Source organism: Fukomys damarensis, unplaced genomic scaffold (assembly GCF_012274545.1).
Source record: "Fukomys damarensis isolate Sample0158 unplaced genomic scaffold, DMR_v1.0_HiC HiC_scaffold_28, whole genome shotgun sequence".
NCBI lineage: Eukaryota > Metazoa > Chordata > Mammalia > Rodentia > Bathyergidae > Fukomys > Fukomys damarensis.
The window spans coordinates 42,043,182-42,063,938 of NW_022900940.1; the positions used below are offsets into that span (position 1 = coordinate 42,043,182).

At 37.3% G+C, this 20,757-nt stretch overlaps 1 protein-coding gene across 3 annotated transcripts in view; it reads left to right on the forward strand.

The window, feature by feature from the left end:
* Hacl1 (2-hydroxyacyl-CoA lyase 1) overlaps positions 1-20,757 on the forward strand; it is an 83,210-nt gene that overhangs the window by 52,488 nt on the left and 9,965 nt on the right. The window contains exons 11-18 of one of the 3 annotated variants that reach the window (XM_010643117.2): positions 69-174; positions 1,636-1,719; positions 2,856-2,957; positions 4,133-4,287; positions 4,697-4,855; positions 14,089-14,196; positions 15,212-15,398; positions 17,401-17,845. In XM_010643117.2, coding sequence (XP_010641419.1) covers positions 69-174; positions 1,636-1,719; positions 2,856-2,957; positions 4,133-4,287; positions 4,697-4,855; positions 14,089-14,196; positions 15,212-15,398; positions 17,401-17,433 — 934 coding nt within the window. In that variant the 3' untranslated portion in view covers positions 17,434-17,845. Of the gene's footprint in view, positions 1-68; positions 175-1,635; positions 1,720-2,855; positions 2,958-4,132; positions 4,288-4,696; positions 4,856-14,088; positions 14,197-15,211; positions 15,399-17,400; positions 17,846-20,757 lie in introns of those variants that run through there. The other 2 variants (XM_010643114.1, XM_010643115.3) reach the window with 2 other exon arrangements.

The following is a 20,757-nucleotide window of genomic DNA, read 5'->3' on the forward strand; positions in this document are numbered from 1 at the left end:
TATTTGAATATTTTACATTTACTTTTATGTTACATCAGTTTTTTGTTTTATTTTGTTTTTTTAAATAGAGCTTTGCAGTTTGCTGATGTGATAGTCTTATTTGGTGCCAGACTAAATTGGATTTTACATTTTGGACTGCCTCCAAGATATCAGCCAGATGTGAAGTTTATCCAGGTACTTAGGAGAGATTTTAAATCACATCTCTCTGTGGTTCATTTTTCTCCTTTTTAGCCATTATTGGCTCTACTTCTTGGCTTTTGTAAAAAACCTTTTCACTTTTTTATAATAATAGGTTTATAAATTGTGTAATGCAGTTATAGAAACCACAAAGTAAGTTTACTTTAATCCTAGAGAACATAATGTGCCATTGTACTTCTAACCAGAAAACCTTTCCAAATTAAGATTTGAATAGTTTGAAAACATAATTCATCTCTTCTTCACAGTTCATGTATATTTAAAAGTACAGAAAAGAAATTTAAGTAGGATGGTAGATTAAAATGAAATATTCACATTGTTACAGAGTTTTTCTTTTAATGCCAAAACTTTCTTTCACTATTAGTTGGAAATTGCTAAACTTTTAAGTTTCTCTTCACCTATATCATAAAACAGAGTAACTGGAGAATATTCTGACCTAGTTTTGATGTCTCTTCTATCATCATGACCATCTTTATAAGCTATTTTCCATACTGTGGGAAGTGCCTACCTATATATTGACATGCAGCCCTGTTACCCTATGCAGATTGGCCGCGTTCCATTGGGGTTTGGTGACTTAGCTGCAATTGCTGTCTATTCCCATTCTGCCGTTTACTTCTGATAGTTGACTTCTGATAGTCCCTTTCTCACATGGGGCCATTGAGAACTAAAAAACACAAGCAAGATTGTGGGTTGTGCCTGGAAGATGCTGCCACCTCCTTCTCTCTCTTTTTTTTTTTTGCAGTACTAGGGATAGAATTTAGGACCTTGCACTTGTGAGGCAGGCGCAATGCCACTGAGCTAAATCCCCAAGCCTGCTCTTCTTGACTACTGACTAAAATGTACTCCCTTTAGGGTGGGCAAATTATTCCTCCTTGCGGAAGCCATTTTCACTTGGCCACGTGTGGAACTTCTGAGTACATGGGGAACTAACCATGCCATGCTTTGGAGGTGGTCCTTAAAGTAAGGTCTCGGGGCTTCCTGCATCAGCATCACCTGAGAACCATTGCAAATGCTGCTGAGGTCAGAATCTGAGTGAGACACCTCCACTATGTGGGTTTAACAAGCCCACTAGGTGCCTCTGATGTGTGCTCAAATTTGAGAACTCCTATTCTTCATAGGAATTACAAATGTAATCAGTAGGACCCTATTAGTTATATTCAGAACTATAATTGATCAGGTCACATGCATTCCTGAGAGTGTAATGATATGATACCAAAATTCCAGAAAGTAAATTTTAAATGAGGGAAGATCATGAGGTTCTCTACACCAGCCTTAGTATTGATAGTTGTATGGGTTTTTACTTTTATTAAAGAACTTCTTGAATATCAAATCCTTTTTATTATGTTAAATATACACAGCTCATTTATTCAACTCTAATTGACTTCTTAAAGATTTTTAAGAGTAAACATAGTTTGTTCTTTAGCCTTTTCTCTTTTATAGATTGATATCTGTGCAGAAGAATTAGGAAATAATGTAAAGCCTGCTGTGACTCTGCTAGGGGACATAAATGCTGTTACTAAACAGGTAAGAACTTTCTTTCTTTTCTTTTTTTTTTTTAAGACAGGTTCCCACTATGTAGTTCAGGCTGGCCTTGAATTTACTGTGGGACCCAGGCTGGCCTTGAACTCATGGCAATCCTGCCTCAGCCTCCCAAGTGCTGGGATTACAGGTGTGTACCACCACACTTGGCCTTAAAAAGGTGAGAACTTTTGCCTGGGTTTTAGTTTATGTTGATTGATCTTTAAGGAACAGTCAGTTCTTGAAAATGTTTGTCTAGTAATACCTATTTTAAAACAAGATTTATGATGGAAAGCTCCTCTTATTTTTAGTATATGTTTGTGATACATAATTATAATCATCTTTGTACCTTAGTACATGTACATTCTGCATCTTGATCAATTTGGAAAACTAATATAACTTTGCAACTTGGTAAATCTAAGTTCTTATACATGCTTATATAAATGAAGCATTTTTGGAAGGCACTTTGAAAATTTTAAATTCTTTAGTAAGGAAACAGTGATTTACTAGGTAAAATGTAGCTATCAAAAAATTAAAATACAACTTCCAAAGGCATTGAATGTATACCCAAGAAATGGCTTACACACTGGAAAAATCTAGTTAGTATTTTTAAGAGCTCTTTACTCTTCAAACTATAATCAGTGATTTGTCCATCTTATTCTTTATACATAATTTATGTATTGAATTGTGACCAGCGATAGAATATAGTCACATCTGTCCCTTGATTTTGGGTGTTTTATATTATAAGTACATGAAACTAAGAGGCAGATTTTAATAATACATGAACTCACTCTAGAGTACAGGGTCTATGTCAAAGACGCTATAGCTATTTGTTAGGCTTCCTATAAAGGTTGCATGGAGGGGTATGTTTCCTTCCTTAGTGTCAAAGGACTGAGGAGGACTTAAGGACCTCTGTCTGTCAGATGTGGAGGAGGTAACCCTTTAGTCTCTGTTACAGGAATGCCAACATTTGACAGAAATCTACACTGATCCAAACAGGCTTACCACATTACCCATTTATCTTCTCTGTTATTGCTTCCTAGAGGAAAAGCAGAGTATGAGCAATGTCGTTTATTTAGAAGAGATTTTTTTATATTAATGTAATATAAGTTTATTTTCAAAGGCTTATGCTTTTTCTTAAGCTTTTAGAACAATTTGATAAAACACCATGGCAGTATCCTCCAGAAAGCAAGTGGTGGAAAAGTTTGAGAGAAAAAATGAAGAGCAATGAAGCTGCGTCCAAGGTAATGTTGGAACCGCTGAAGTTCGTGATTCACTTAGTTCTGCCATAATGCACTGTGCTGTGCAAACTGGTGCAATAGAAACTGCACAGCTCAGGAAAAGGGCTTAGGTACAGAACTCAAAAACTAAATACGATAGGAATCTAGTAAAAGTAGTAAATAATCATGTTAAATGATTAAGAAAAATAAATATTACAATAAATTTTACCTTGAAAAATGCCAGAAAAAAACTTTTTAACTGGGTATCAGGAGAGTTAACAGCTTATGTGTTACTGCAATATGGATGTGACTTTTGTCCTCAGTTTGTGGCACAGAACATCACAATTAGGTAATCTTTTAGACCTTAAATCATGGGACATGTTGGAGCATGGTTTTTTGCCTTTAAGTTACGGATCCTTCAAGGCATGCAGGTATAATAAATAGCTATTTCATCAAATTTTTAAAAATTTAAAATTTGACCCAATGGGTGATCCTTTTCATTTTATTCTTATATTGCTGCTAGAGTTTCTTTTGTGGTTTTCTCAGCTGGACTATGGCTTTGCTTGATAGTGAAGAGTTTGGAAATTGTAACAACTTCTTAAACCACCAAACTATTCATTGCTATCATTAAAATGAGTCGTTTCTACAGGGTTTGATGCCTTCTGTTTAAAATCTTGAGATAGGGTCTGGGGATTTAGCTGAGAGGTTTCGCTGCCTGCCTTGCAAGCACAAGGGCTTGAGTTTGATTCCTGGTACCAAAAAAAAAAAAAAATCACTTATTGGGGCCGGGGATTTAGCTCAGTGGTTCCACTGCTTGCCTCGCAAGTGCAAGGTCCTGGGTTCGATCCCGATACCAAAAAATAAAATAAAATAAAAATCTTGAGATAGATCTATCAATTGATAAATTAACCTCACTTTTTTTTTGGTTGTGAGATAGGTTGTTTCTGAGTTTTTGCTATTATGCATATTCCTATGTATCTTGGTCCAGCTGGGTTCAGTTTTCTGTGTCCCAAGGTGAAATGATGGGACATATTTTTTCTTCGTATATCCCCCATGATTATGGTCAACTAGTTTCTCAGAGTAGCTGTTGGACAGACATCTGGGAGTCTTGTAACTTAAAGTTGTTGCCTAGCTATTTCCAAACAGGCTTGATGGTAGCTTATTGACTTTTGTTTTTTCATTGTTCCACTCTGTTTCAGGAATTAGCTTCCAAAACATCTCTGCCTATGAATTATTATACAGTGTTCTACCATGTTCAAGAACAGTTGCCCAAAGACTGTTTTGTGGTAAGTGAAGGAGCTAATACCATGGACATTGGACGCACTGTGCTTCAAAACTACCTTCCTCGTCACAGGTAAGACTTGCAAGAAGAGAATTAGAACTAACTGTGTTTAATTTGAAGTGCTAATAATGTAGAATAAGAAAATATTTAATAACTCTCTACACATTTGGTATGTAAGGACATATTTCATAAATAGATGAAGTTTTGTAGTTTTTGTTGATATGTCCTTGGCATCATTGTATAGTAAGAGTTCTAAGCACACGTATACAGCCTTCCAAATATTCATGAGTGGCTTTTTCCCTTTACACTGCTAATTCTTAATGAATTAGTTCTTTGCAGTCTAAAAAGTTTAGAGAATTTCTTAACATGTCTTTCCTTTTCCACAAACCCTGGTAATGTAAATATGACTAGAAGATTTGTGCCATCCCTACCTTCTGTGACATGACCTTGAGAGTTTTATTTTAGCTTTGTTCCCCAACAGGCTTGATGCTGGTACTTTTGGAACAATGGGAGTTGGTTTGGGATTTGCCATTGCAGCTGCTCTGGTGGCTAAAGATAGAAACCCCGGGCAGCGGGTCATCTGTGTGGAAGGAGACAGTGCATTTGGGTTTTCTGGCATGGAAATGGAAACCATCTGCAGGTAAAACAGAATCCGAAATCAGAGCATTTTTGTTCTCCTAATGTGAAACGCTCACCTAACAAATAGCTACCAGGCATACAGCATGTGCCAGGTGCCCTCTGAAGAGAACTGTACCGTGTCCTGAAGGATCTCTGTAATGACCCCTGGTCATTCTCCTCCAGGACACTGTTCGTGGCCTCCTCACTGCATACTAGAAACCTGCAAAACTGTAGGGAGTAATTTTAAGGTCAAGGGGAAAAAAGTTTCGGTTTGAGAGAAGCTTGTCCTCTACAGGGAAATAGACTTTTAGAAAAAGTGGCCTGCATTTAAATACTGGTTCTACTATGTCAGAGGCCAAAGCTTTTACTTAAGTCATTTAACCAAGCCTCAACCCCCTTCATATAAAACAGGAAGAGTGGCAGTTCCTACCTTAGAAGGTGGTAGTGAGAACAAATGAATCAAGGTAAATTTTGAAGTGATACTCAGTGAGAGTGTGCCATTCAGATTTTATTTGTAGCTATAAGGTTCATGAGGAAACTCATGAGTTAAGGCTGCTACTGTAGAATGATAGGGGCATTTTTCCCTTAACTATATTTGAATCATAGTAAAAAGCTGATCTATTTTTGGTCAGAGCTCTTTTTAGTGCTTTTGTGAATCATGATTTGGGGCTTTCAAAGCTATATAAAAATTTCAGGATCAAGGGGAAATATTGCCTGTTGGGATGTCAGAGTAATGACTCACTTTTAGCATAGAGAGCAAATAGTTACCAAAACTCTGTTATTTAACAATATGCAGTTTAGTTTGTCTTTTCACCTGCCCTCAGAAATTGCAGCTGTACAAAATAAAAGCCACATTCTTGCTCAGTCATTAGTAAAGTTTAATCAGCCATTTTTTGTTGTTGTCTTTGCCGTGCTGTTTAGGACATTGATGCATACCCCTTTCCCTACTGATGACATTAGGTGCCGTGGTTTGAGCATGGACTGAATTCATGTTTGTGGCTCACACAGCATTCAGCACAGGCTCGTTATCTGTGAGAAGCTCAGTAAATAGAAAGATGCTTTCAAACAGTGTTCTTCAGAACCATTTAGAAGTAGTGCTTCCAAGGGTATAAGTAGGGAAAGTGTTTCTCTTAACACCACCTGGGTCTATGAAAACCAGGACCAAGAAAAGGTTAGTGATTTGCCCAGGGTTCAAAGCTAAATAATGGTAAAGACGCAAGCCTACCACCTCCTAATCATGTATTCTTTCTACAACTCCATGATGTGTCTGTTGCTGAATTTTTTTTAAAAGAGAGATCATTCATTATTCCATCGCCATGCAACACACACAGGTGTCTGCAGGTGTCCTCAACAAAAATGGGGTCATACTGGTAGTAGATTGTATGCAATCATTTGTCTTACTCTGGCAGCATTCCAATAATCAAAATATGGTCTTCACAACCATATTTATGTTATTTGTGAGCCAGAGTTGATTGAGTTGTGGTGTAGAAATCTGAATCATACTAGATCAGTGTAAACCAATTCTCCCCCTCCAAAAAACTGGAATATTTTCCACTGAGGCTCTTCAGTCTTGCTGGTTTCTGCCCTTTCTTTGTTCTTAGTTGTTATGCTGTTTCTGTTTTTCTCCCATATTTTTTTTAGTGTATAGTGATTATACAGATTAATGTATTTCATTTTGGTAGATTTGTACATGCACTTTACACTCCCCCCAGTCATCTCCCTTGCCCCACTCTCCCAAACCAGTTTCGCATTGAGGGTAAAAATAATGTATTTTTATCATACTTCTTCCCCTGTTGATTGGCCTTAAACATCCTCTCTCCTCCCGTCTTCCTTTCTTCTTGTCTAATCATAATCTCCCTCCTTTCTTGTCACGTTTTCTGGATTACACATATTAAGTAGAATATGCAATATTTGCCTTTCTGAGTCTGGCATTTTTTTATTTAACATGATATATAGATCCATTTTTTTTCTGCAAATGACAGAATTTTTCATGGTTGAATGATATTCTGATATAAATGTGTTAATCTCTCTCCATATATGTATATATGTATTATATATTGCATTTTCTTTATCCATTCATGATAGATACCTAGTCTGGTTTCATATTTTGGTTATTGTAAATTGTGATGCAATAAATATGGGTATGCAGGTATCCACATGATAAGCTGACTTTAACTCCTTCAGGTACATACCAAGGAATGGTGTAGTTGGATCAATGGTAGTTCTATTTTTAGTTTCTGAGGACCCTCCATATTGATTTACATAGTGACTATACTAATTTACATTCATACCAGCAGAGTAGAAGGGTTCCTTCTTTTCCTGCATCTTTGCCATCATTTTTTTTTTTTCATATTCTTGATGACAGCCATTCTGACTGGAGAGAAATGGAATCTCAGTGTAGTTTTTACTTGCATTTTCTAATGGTTAAAGATGTTGAATTTTTTAAACATATTTATTGGTCATTTGTACTTCTCTTGAGAAGAATTTGTTCAGTTCTTTGCCCATTTTTTGATTGGGCTATTTGACTTCTTGGTGTTAAGTTTTTTGAGTTCTTTATATATTTTAGATATTAATTCTCTGCCAGAAAAGTTGCTGACAGATATTTTCTTTCATTCTGTAGTTTATCTCTTTATTCTTTGATCATTTCCTTGCTGTACAGAAATTTTTTAATTTCATTTAGTTCCATTTGTTGATTCTTGCTATTGTCTCCTGTGTTGTGGAGGTTTTTGCTTGTACCTATGTCTTCAAGTGTTTCCCCTGTGCTTTCATTTTACACTTTCAAAGTTTCAGGGCTTATACATAGGTCTTTGATCTATTTTGAATTGATTTTTTTTGTACAAGGTAAGAGACCTAATTTCATTCCTACATATGGACATCAAGTTTTCCCAGTGCCATTAGTTAAAGAAGTCAAAACAGTTTAAATGGAGGTCTTGAGTGCTTGCTTTGGCAGTACATATACTAAATGAAGGTATTGAGACAGAATTTTGAGAAAGCCATTGGAGCTGGCAAGAGTCTCCCTCCTTCTTTCTGTACCATGGTAATTGGAGTTTCAGCAATCATTGTAACTACCACAAAGTGACCCTGAAGATGGAAGAAAAGTACTGTGGAGAATGAGGCAGACAAACAAAAAGGATCCTGGAGCTCCTCTCCCATCTTTAATAGTTTCAGGAAGTCTTTCCCTGTGCCTTTGGTTTCAGTTGTTTCCCCTATGTTTTTGTGTTTTGTTTTCCTTTTAACAGTTTCAAAGTTTCAGGTCTTAAACCTAGGTGTTTGATGCATTCAGGATTGATTTCCCCCCACCCCCCATTACCAGGGATCAAACTCAGGACCTCGCACCTAGAATTGCTTTGGTGATCTGGGTCTTTTGTATTTCCCTATGAATTTTAGGATTGTTTTTTTCCAGTTCTGTGAAGAATGTCCTTGATATTTTGATGGGAATTGCATTAAATCTGTAGATTGGTTTTGGCAATATGGATTCTGCCAATCCGTGAACATATAAGATCTTTCCACCTTCTAGTCTCTTTAATTTTTTTCTTCAGTGTTCTGAAATTTTCATTGTAGGGGTCTTTCACCTCCTTGGTTAGGCTGATCCATTGGTATTTTTTTAAAGCTATTGTGAATGGCATTGTTTTGCTATGTTCTTTTTCATCTAGTTTGTTACTGGTTTATAGAAAAGCCATTGATTTTTTTTAATGTTGGTTTTTATATCGTGCTACTTTTCTGAATTTATCATTTCTAAAAGTCATTTGGTGGAATCTTTAGGGTTTTCTAAGTATAAGATCATATTATCTGCAAACAAGGATAATTTGACTTCTTCCCTTTCTATTTTTATTCCTTTTATTGCTTCCTCTTGCCTAATTGCTATAGTTAAGATTTTAAGAACTATATTGAAAAGAGGGGTAACAATGGGCATCCTTGGTTTGTTCCTGATCTTAGAGGAAGTGCTTTCAGTTTTCCCCCTTCTGATTGGTGTATGTGGTCTTTACTATATTGAGGAATGAGCCTTCAAAACCTAGTTTCTTTGGTGCTTTTCAGAGCTGTTGAATTTTGTCAAAGGCCTTTTCTGTGTCACTTGAGATGATCACGTGATTTTTATCTTTGATTCTGTAAGTAACAGTATATTGCATTTAATGATTTGCATATGGTGAACTATCCTTGCATCTCTAGAATGAAGTCAACTTGATCATGGTGTATGATCTTTTTAATAATGTTGTTGAATTTGGTTTGTCTTAATTACTTTCTCATTGCTGGGACAGAATACCTGGCACCCACAAATTAATGGAGGAAAAGTTTTAGTTCACAGTTTGTAGAGGTTTCTGTATGTAGTCAGCTGGCTCCAAGGCAAGGCAGCATGCTGGCAGAGGGGCATAACAGAGGTGAAATAGTTCATGGTTTGTAGGCAGGAGACAGTAGTAGAAAGCCTTCCTTTCTCTTTTTATTCTGTTTGGGCTATAAGCCTATTCATTGATACCATCCACACCCAGGGTGGGCTTTCCCATCATTTACATTCAGAACTATGCCAAACCAATCAGTGGACTAATCCATTTAATGAAACCTATAATCCTGTATCACATATCCATGATCTAGCCACTCCCAAAAACCCCATCTATGAATGCATGAAACTTTTTGAACATCTAAATATAAGCTGTAGCAGATTGCAGGCATTTTATTAAGGATCTTTCCATCTATGTTCATTATGGATATTTTTTATTGTGTCCTTGTCCTGTTTTGCTATCATGTTAGTATTGCCCTTGTAGAATGAGTTTGGAAACATTCCTTCCTTTTAGTTTGAGGAGCATTGGTGTTATTTTTTCTGAAAGGTCTGATAAAATGAAACAGTGAATCAACTGACCCTAGGCTTTTCTTTGTTGAGAGACTTTTATTACTGTTCCAATCTTATTGCTTATTATTGATCTGTTTAGTTTTTTAATATCCCCATTGGTTGAGTTTTCATAGGTCTTATGTGTCTAAAATCTACCCATTTCTTCTAGATTCTCCAATTTATAGATTTTCAAAATAATCCCAATAATTTTCTGGATTTCAGTGGTATCTGTTGTAACATCGCCCTTTTCACCTCTTAATTGTTTGAATTTGGGTCTTCTCTCTTTCTTTCAGTTAGTTTGGCTATGAACTTATCAATCTTGTTTATCTTTACAAAGAAATAACTTTGTTTCATTGATCTTGTGTATTATTCTTTTAGTCTCTATCTCTGGTCTTTATTATTTCTTCCTTTCTATTGGGTTTGGTTTTGGTTTGTTCTTGCTTTTCCAGATTTAGGTGTATCATTGAGTTGTTTGGAATTTCTCTGTTTTTTTGTTTTTTTGTTTTTTTTTTTCTTTTTCTTTTTCTTTCTTTTTTTTTTTTTTTTTTTTTCCCGGAGGAATCGAACTCAGGACCTTGTGCTTTTGAGGCAGGTGGTGGAACCATTGAGCTAAATTCCCAGCCCTTACTTATTTTTTTGAGACAGGGTCTCACCATGTAGTTGAGACTGACCTGAAACTCACTCTGTAGCCCAGGCTGGTCTTGAACTCTCAGTGATCCTTCTGCCTCAGCCTCCCAAGTGCTGGGATTACAGGCGTGTGCCACCATGTCTGTTGGCCCTGATTTTTTTGATGTAGGCACTCAGTACTATAAAATTCCTTCTCAGAATTACCTTTACTATACTCCAGAGATTCTGGTATGTTGTATTTCTATTTTCATTTGATTCCAGGAATTTTTAAATTTCTTTCCCTGATTTCTTCAGTGACCCATTGATCAAAAGTGAATTGTTTAATCTCCATGTATTTGTATAGTTTCTATAGTTTTTCTTACTGTTTTTTTTCTAGTTTCTATCATGATCTGATAAGATGCAAGAAATTATTACAGTTTTTTAAATTTGTTAAGCATTGCTTTATATCCTAAAATCTGATCTGTTTTGAAGAATATTCTATGAGCAGCTGAGATGAATATGTATTCTGTAGTTGTTGGATAGAATGTTCTGTAGATTTCTGTTTGGTTTATGGTGTAGTTTAACTCTGATGTTTTTGTGTTGATATTTGTCTGGATGATCTATCTATTGGAAAGAGTGGAGTATTAAAGTCACCCACTATTTTTGCATTAAGACTTACATGTTCCTTTAGGTTGAGTAATATTTGTTTTATGAAGTTGGGTACACCAATATTTGGTGCATATATACTTTAAATTATTATATGTTCTTGATGGATTGTTCCCTTTACTAATATATAGTGGTCTTTGTCTCATCTAATTTTGTCTTCAAGTCTGTTTTTCATATATGAACATAGCTACTACTGCTTGCTTTCAGGTTCCATTTGCATAGAATAGTTTTTCCCATTCTTTCACTTTGTATATGTTTTTGCTAGTGGAATATGTTTCACAAGCAATAGAATTAGGTCTTGTTTTTTTGTTTTTTTGTTGTTGTTTTTTTTTTGGTACCGGGGATTGAACTCAGGTCCTTGTGCTTGCAAGGCAGGCCACCGAACCACTGAGCTAAATCCCCAGCCCTAGGTCTTGTTTTTTAATCCAACCTGCCAGCCTATGTCTTTTAGTTAGAGAATTATGATCATTTATATTCAGAGCTATTTGAAAGATATGTACTAATTCCTGTCATTTTGTTGTTTTTCTAATGTTTGATTCTTTCCTAATTCTCAATGGCTTGTCTCTTCTTCCTTTTCTGTGTTGTATTATCCCTTAGAGTATTTTCTGCAGTTGTAGCTTAGTGGTCATGAAAGTGTTTGGTTTATGCTTATCTTGGAAGGTCTTTATTTATCCTTCAATTTTGAAGGATAGCTTTGCTGGATATAATTTCTGTCTTTGCAGTTATTTTCTTTCAGGACTTGAAATACATTGTTTCTTTCCCTCCTGGCCTGTAGGGTCTCTGGAAAAGTCTGAAGTTTTTCTTTCTTGTGTGCTCTTGTACAAACTATAACATGACATGGGAGATTCTTTTCTGGTCAGGCATGTGGTGTCCCAATGCAACTTGTACATGGATGTCTATATCTTTCCCAAGATTTGTAAAGTTTTCTCCTATTTATTTCATTAAATAGATTAGCCTGAACCTTGGTACCCTCTTCTACACCAAAAATTTATGAAATTTAGTCTTTACAATGTCCCAACTCAGCTTTTACCAGCTGATTCTTGGATGTTTTGTTTATAATTTTTGGGGATGGGGGTCTTTCTTAATGTCTTACATATAATAGTTCTTCAGCATTATCTTCAAGCCTGAAATTCTGTTTTCTGCCAGGTTGTGTCTATTGGTGAGACTTTCACTAAGTTTTTTTAAATTGACATTCTGTGATTTTCATGTCTAGAATATCTGCTCTTGTTTTTTTGGTTGTTTGTTTTTTGTCTTTTGAGCTAGGGTCTCGCTTTGTAGTGCAGTCTGGCCCTGAACTCACTATGTTGCCCAGGCTGGATTTGAACTTGCAGTAATCCTTCTCCCTCCTGAGTGCTGGATTACAGGCATGCACTACTCTGCCTGGACTCAGAAATTCTGTTTGGTTCTGCCTCAGAGTCTCTCTTTGTTGAATCGCTCTTTCATTTTCTGCATGTCTTCCATAATTTATTTAGCTGTATATGTTTTTATGTATATGTATATGTAGCTGTATATGTATTTGTATATGTTTATTTGAAGTCATTAACCATCTTATAAATTAGTCTTTTGAATTCATTGGTATTTTACTTACTTTATTATTTTTGTATTCAGTTACTGATGAATTAGAAATATGGAGGAGTCGCGTTGCCTTATTTTTTTCATACATCTTGCATTTCTACATTGAGATTCATGCATTTGTTGGGATGAGTATCCGTTCCACTGTAATTTGAAGATCCTCTTAATTTTCAGCCTTATTTTGGGGGCTTAATTCCCAGCATCACTCGGGAGAAAACAAATCACAGTAACAGTCAGCAACACAAAGACCAGCCAGATATTGACACACAGTGAAAACAAATTAAAAGTAACAACTGTTAGACTTGGTGGTGCATGCTTGTAAACCCAGTAGTGGGAGACTGAGGTAGGAGGATCACTGTGAGTTCATGGCCAGCTGGTGCTTCATATGAGTTTAAGGTCGGCCTGAACTACATAGCAAGACCTTGTCTCAAAAAAAGCAAACAATCAAAAAAAAAAAAAAACTATGTCATCATTAACAATAGAATTCAGCATTAATAATAGAGATTCAAAGACAAACTAGATATTGACATATTGTAAAAAGCAACAAGTATACACCCTTAACAATAGAAGAGACCAGCAATAATAATGTAGACACAAAGACAACCAAATATTGACATAAAAGTTACAACTATGCCACTTTTAACAATAGGAAAACATAAGCAGTGATAGCATAGAGTAAACTAAATAGCTAAAAATAAATATAAGTTGGTAGTATTATTAAAAAATGGAGGGGCTGGGCGTGGTGGTGCACGCCTGTAATCCCAGCACTCGGGAGGCTGAGGCAGGAGGATCGCTGTGAGTTCGAGACCAGCCTGGGCTACACAGTGAGTTCCAGGGTAGTCTGAACTACATAGTGAGACCCTGTCTCAAAAAACAAACAAACAAAAAAAGATGGAGAGGGCAAAGAATACAAAAATTAGAAGTAATAAAATTTGAAAAGATAATATGAGGAAGGGAGAAAAGTAAGATTAAAAATCAAATTAAAGGGCTGGGGATATAGCCCCTTGCCACTGCTCCTGCCTGACAAGCGCAAGGTCATGAGTTCGATCCCCATTACTGGAAAAAAAAAATCCAATTAAAGAATAAAACATAAATGGAATTCAGTAAAAGTATCAGAAAAGAAAAGGAAAAGGAGAAGAAGAGTACATAAAATTTTTAAAAGAAAAAGAAATGAGCCCAAAAAATTCTTACCCACTGAGGTGTTTGAGTGGGTAGTTTTTTGAAGATCTATAGTACTGGAGTCTACCAGTTATGAGGGAAGCATAGTGAATCACAGTTGGGCCTGTTGAGCTTTTCCATTCCCTTTTTTTTTTTTTGGTACCGGGGATTGAACTTGGGTCCTTGCACTTGCAAGGCAGGCCACCGAACCGCTGAGCTAAATCCCCGGCCCCCCATTCCCTTTTTGCTGTGTGAATGTCAAGTCCTGATCCACCTTACCAGCTGATTCACTCATCAGTATGTTGTCTGGCTCAGGTCAATATTAAAAAAAAAAGTATACAGAAAACTTTTTCAGTTAAAATTTCAGCCTATCGAAAGAAAGTACTGTAGAATGAAGAAAGATTTTCTTCATATTTTGTTCTTACTCTTAGGTACAACTTGCCAATCATTGTCTTGGTGGTGAACAATAATGGAATTTACCAAGGTTTTGATGCAGCTACTTGGAAAGAAATGGTAAAATTTCAAGATGCTGTCACAGTGTAAGTAACCTGGAACAATGTATATTTAATTTCTCTCATATGTTTTAATCATGTGTTTTTTAAAAGTTGCTGTATTAGAATGTGACTACTCAGTGTGAGTATGGTTGCTTCTGCTGTCAGTCCCTTTGAAGGGCATGAATCCTCTTAATGGTTCTTTGCGCAACTTTCCATGATTACGTGCTTCACAAGTAGTTTATGATCAGGGAGCCACTGAGTATGATGTCTGAGCCTTATTAATGACAGGACTTATTGCATAAGGACCCCAGCTCTATTATTCCTGTACAGTACAAAGGAATATGAATGTTTACATTTTTTTTTATGATCCAGAGCTCTTTGTTTTACCAACTAGCTAAATCTTGGTTATCTGATAGCAGAGCTGAACTAAGACTGTATGATAGCTGGCCAGGGGCTATAAGACAAATGTGGATTTGTGAGCTGGCCTAGGGTAGGCCAGGGCAGCTGTGTGTATTTTTGCCTCCTTTGCTTCTTGTGCTTTTTCATTGCTGTTTTATAATACCCTTTCCTTTTTCTTTATGATTCATAATTGTTCATAGTGTGGTGGCCACTAGATACCCATTGCTAATTTAACTTTATTTTTATTTTTATTTTTGGTACCAGGGATTGAACTTGGAACTTTTCGCTTATGAGGCAGGCAGTGGCACCACTGAGCTACATCCCCGGCCCCTATTGCTAATTAAATTTAGTTTCAATTGAATTAAATTAAATTAAAAGTTCAGTCCCTCAGTTTAGTCACACTTCAAGTGCTCATAGTAATAGGTAGCTCATGGCTGCCATACTGAATATAAAACATTTCCATCATCACAAAGTTTCTGGACATTTCTTTATAGACAATTAAAAATATAGGGAAAATTTAGTGTACTGGCATCTCAGCTTAAGTATTAAGGATAAAAGTATATGTTTTATCTCAATTATTTTCACAAATCATTTCAGAGAATGATCTTTTCCTTAAAGCTTTAAAATTTAAATTTCATTGATTTAGAACCCTCTTTTTCAGGGCTCCTCCAATTTGTCTCCTGCCAAACTCACATTATGAGCAGGTCATGACTGCATTTGGAGGCAAAGGGTATTTTGTACAAACACCAGAAGAACTACAAAAATCCCTGAAGCAGACCTTGGAAGACACAACTAAACCTTCTCTTATCAATATCATGATTGAGCCACAAGGCACACGTAAGGCCCAGGTAAATGCAGTTACTGAGCATTCCCCATTTCCCTCTAGAAAGGAAAACCCTTGTGACCACAGAATTCTTTCTAAATCATTTCTGAGTTTGGCAGTTGCATTTGCTCATTCAGTGAGTATTTGCTGAGATAGTGTTAGATATACTGTATTAGGGATAGACTGCAGAGCTAAACCAGGCTCCTCACCTCCATGGAGCTTAGAGTTCAGTAGTGGGAGGGACAGTGGAGCTGCATAACAGAGTAAGATAACTGCTTGAAAGGAAGGGGCATTTATAAGCAAACATACAACAAAAAAATCCAACTTATATTTGGGTTGGAGAGAAGCCCTCTCAGAGGAAGTGATGCTTAAACTGAGATCTGAAGGATGAATGGGAGCCACTTGGCAAAGAGGAGAGAAGTGCAGAAGCTTTCTGTCTTGGTTCTTAGACATGTATCCACTGTGGAATCTTTTTTTTTTTTTATTTAACAAGGCAGGGAATGAACAGACCTCTAGACAATCAATAAAATATGGAGTAATTTGGAAGTTGCAAAATATATAGAATTCTTTTGAAGTTTTATGTAAAAATAGAGATCAAAGACTTTGAAATTCATGTCATAGCTGAGAGAAGGGATAGTGAAGGTGAACCCTGGTGATGAGCAGGATGGGTGCAGAAGGACTAGGCCAGAAAGGAGATGGGCATGTGGCATTAGCAAGGATCTCTGTGGAGTAAACAGGCAGCCTGATTTAAAATAGAGTTAGCAAGATTTGAAGGCTACTCTGTATAGCTTTGGGCTTTTTGCTTGCCTTTCTTTTTTTGTACTGCTCATGCTCATGCTAAGCACATGCTCTACCTCTGAGATATATTCTGTCCCTTGTCTTTTCCTATTTTAATCTTTATTTGTTGAAATGACTTTTGCCAGATAACTAATAATCAGGCTTATTAAATCCCATGTCATTTTGTTAATTTATTACCAAGTATAAACTTTCCATTGAAGGAATATTATTTTTGTAATCCAGGATGCCCTCTTCCTGGTATGAGGGTATCAGGGTACTAAGGAAACTAAAGGTACTATCAGATCCTATGGTAAGTGTTATCATTATGTATATCTAAAATGTACTGATAAATGTTTTGCTTCAAAAGCAAAACAGAAAGACACTATCAGAACCTTGACCAATACTATAATTAAAAGTGTTGAGACCTGTGTTAGTCACAGAACAGACCCGTGCATTGCCCCCTCTCTGCCAAGGAGTTCTCTGTTCTAATGATATGCCCTCAATGATCTGTTTGTAGTTACTCTGTGAATTTTGTTTTAGTATATCTGGAGAAATATAAGGTCTTTCCCTCCTCCTTTATAATTCTGTGAGGATTATCTTTATATTTCTTGCATTTAATAACTTCAACATTATTTTCATTTGAGTGGAATTCTATACACATTATAGTTTCCAAGCTATTGTTTTTCACTGACTCTCAGCCTTTTGTTTTTGATTCATGGTGTGATCTGGCTACTTGTTGCTTTAATACAGATAGTGCTAATTTTCTGTAAGAGTCTGTATCTGGGCCACAAGTGCAGGATACTGTTAGTCCTGAAAAAGGCACAGATAATGCATAGTTCTTAGATATGTTCTTCTCAGACCTAGGAGTTCAGTGCTCTGTGGGTCTTTTTATCCCCTCTCCTTTTCAGGGTACAGTATCTCTGGTTCTTTCAGATTGTGTGTGTGTGTGTGTGTGTGTGCGTGTGCATACATGTGTGCACATGTGTGTGCCTGCATGCCCAGATTACCCTAGTGGAAGAGGACACAGAAAACCATTTTAGGTTATTTTTAGGACAAGGAAACCAAGGTTCACTAATGAATTTCTAATTTTTTTTTTTTTTTTTTTTTTTTATGAAAAGCACTAGACCAAAGACAAACCTCATTTTACCACCATCATGTGGTACTTTTAAATTTTAGAATAAGCAAAACAGTGAGGATTTAGGTTGAGACAATTGTTTCTTCTGACTGAATATTGTCTTTTCTTTCTGTAGGATTTTCACTGGCTCACCCGCTCTAATATGTAAATAAAGACATCAGTCCATGGTTTTGAGGGATTTTTTTCTTTCCTACAAGGCAGAATTTTATTTTCCACAGAAAATTGCTATAATGTTAAAATTGTGCAAAGAAAAATGAAAAATATTTTAAATTACATTTTATAATAAAGGAACTTATTAAAAACAGAAAGTTACTGATATGGATTGGTTATGATTGGATTTTTTTTTTTTTTTGGTGCCGGGGATTGAACTCGGGTCCTTGTGCTTGCAAGGCAGGCCACCGAACTGAGCTAAATCCCTGGCCCGGTTATGATTGGATTTTAAGTGTTTCCCAAGGCTAAAAGGTTTGTGGTACTATGGGAAGGTGGTGGAAACTTTACAAGGTAGGGCCTACTGGAAGGATTTAGATCCTTGTGGGTGTGCCCTTGGGGGGATTGGAACCCTGGCCTCTTTCTTTTTTGTTTCCTGGCTGACTCTTTGACAGTACATTCCTCACCATGGTGCACTGCCTCACCATAGGCCCAAAGGCAACAGGGCTAAGCAATTGGACTAAATATTCTTCCTCCTTTAAGTTGATTTTCCATGTATCTTGTCACAGTGAAGAAAGCTGACACAGAATTCTACCACAGAAATAGACACTGACAGATGAAAGAAGAGGGTTTTATTAAGTAATAGCATGGTAGCTGTCTAATGGCTGAGCTACACATCACTAGTCTCTTATGTAAGTCCATCCTTGAAACTCATTTGAAAATACCTTTGAAAGAATTTGAAAGAAACACCTTCTAAGAATTGTCTAACATAAAGTTAGAGTATGGAGTATATAGGCTTTTGATAACACCCTAGACTCAATATTTAGTGGGACTTATCTTATACTTTATTAAGATTGGATTTTTTTTTTCCTGGAAGGAAGTTACTGAGCTAAAGGAAAAGTCAGACACCACACCCAAACTAATATTTGCAGAGTATATTTGTGGTTTGGGTCTGGATGTTCCCCCAAAGCCTCATTTGGTCAAAGGTAGCTGAATCTGGAATGAGTGATGCTGGGGTTAAGGGCATGTGATTACTAAACCATTACATATGAGTGAGTGGTTTAGCACTGCCCTAATCTCAGTAGTCTAGATGGGATAAAAGAGGCAGGAAGATGTGGTGAAGCTCTCTTGTTGCCTTTGCTACCTTTTGTGTGCACCGTGTTGTTTCTCCTCTGTGAGGTCTGTTTGTCATCCCTCTCTTAGAACCACCCAAATATAGACTGAAAACTCTACAAATTGTAAGCCAGATAAACCCCTTCCCTTTTAACTTTGGGTGTTTGGTATTTTGTCTCAGCAACAAGAGAAGGGTAACTAACACAGAAATTTGGTTCCAGGAGTGGGGTTGTTGCTGTGGCATTACCTGGCCATATGGCTCAAGCACTTTTGAAGCTGGCTTGTGGGAAAGGGAAGAGTTAGGAAAGACTTGGAGATGTCAGCTACAGAGGTAGGTCTGGAACACCTTAGGCTATTCTGTATGGGAGATTCTGGTCAGAGCTCAGAAGGCTGGTAAAAGACCAGGCTCAGGAAGTTTCTGCAAGAAAGAGGGACTGCATTGGCTGCTGGACTCCAGATGATATGTGTTATGGCTTGGCTGAAAGTTTGTTTGCATTTTGCTCATGGCCAGAGACTTTGCCTGAGACTGAGATTAGGAGGAGTGGACTAATTAGTCTTGCAGAGGAAGATTCAAAGCAGTCAAATATTGAGGCAGCTGGCTACTAATGGGGGCTTTTAGCCAGATCTATGTTGAGAATCAAGAGCAAAGAGCCCAGCAGAATGATTTAAAATGCTTTGAGTTTAGCCAGAAAGGAAGCCCCAGTAAAGCTGTGGACTGCAAAGATTGAGCAGAAAAGACCTTGATTGCTGAGCAGAAACAGGAAAATAGAAAAGATGGCTTGAGGGCATTACAGGAAACAGCAGGACTCCACCCTTTGCAGCCTCAGAGTTGAAAAGGTGAATGAATTTGCTTTGAGACGAAAGCCCCAGAGCACCAGGTTCTAAAATGGCGGCAGCCACACTATGTTCCAGAATGGTGACAGCCTAGAGAATTTGTTCCTCAGGATTGGATTCAGAATGCTCAGCAATCTAGGCACTCAGTCCCTATAACCAAGAGAGACAGCAGATCTTGGTATCATCCACATGGCTCTGGTTTTAGCCACGTGCAGAATGGAATAGTTGGGTCAGGAAGGCTTCCACCTAGACATCAGAAGAAGGCCTGGAGGCCACTGAGTGTGCCCCTGAGAGGGAAGTGTGTGAAAATGTGAGTGTGAAGCTGAAAGTACCATGGAGACCCCAGAAGTTTGGAGAAGCCAGGAGTGTGGATTGCCTGAAGAAAACTACAAGGAGGGAGCAGAGCTGGCCCAAGAGAGAAGCCGTGGGAGCTACAACCACTAGAAGTGCCTTAGGGGCAGAGCCACCCAAGCCCTTGAAATTCACAACATGACACAGATGGTCTCAGATGCTGGAAGTGGAACTGTGGGATTTAATATTTTCCCTGCTGGATTTTGGACTTGCCTTGGTCCCGTTCCGTTGTATCCCCCTATCTGTACCTTTGGATTAGTAATGTCTATCTTGTGCCGTTGAATGTTGAAAGTGTTTAACTTTCTTTCATTTGGTTTGCAGCTAAGAGTTTGCCTTAAATCTCAGAAGAGACTTTAGACTTTGGACTTTTCAGCAATGCTGAAACTGTTAGGACTTCGGTAACTCTTAAAGATGGACTAAATGCCTATTGTATAAAGGAATGTACATGAGTCTTTGGGAGAACAGGGGTAGAATGTTATGGTTTGGGTCTGGATGTCCCCCCAGAGCCTCATTTGGTCAAAGGTGGCTGAATTTGGAATGTGTGATCCTGGAATTAAGGGCATGTGATTACTAAACCACTAGCACCACCCTACTGCTGGTAGTTGGGATGGGAGAAAAGAGGCAGAAAGTTGTGGTGAAGCTCTTTTGTTCCTTTGCTGCCTTGTGTATGGCATGTTTTTCTCCTATGTGAGGCCTGTTTGCCATCCCTGCTTGGAACCAGACAGCTATGAACTGAAAACTCAGAATAAACCCCTTCCCTTTTAACTTTGGGTATCAGGTATTTTGTCTCAGCAACAAGAGAAAAATAACTAACACAGTAATCTTAGTTGATAACGTTTCACGGCAACAGGATTAACCTTAAAATATAATATCATGTAATGACATTTTGGTCAGTGATGGAACACATATATGAATAGTTGTCTCAAAATATAATAGAGCTGAAAAATTCATATTGCCTAGAGATGTAGCCATTGTAGCTCAGCAACAGAATCTCTTACTCGTATATTTATGGTCATGCTGCTTTAAA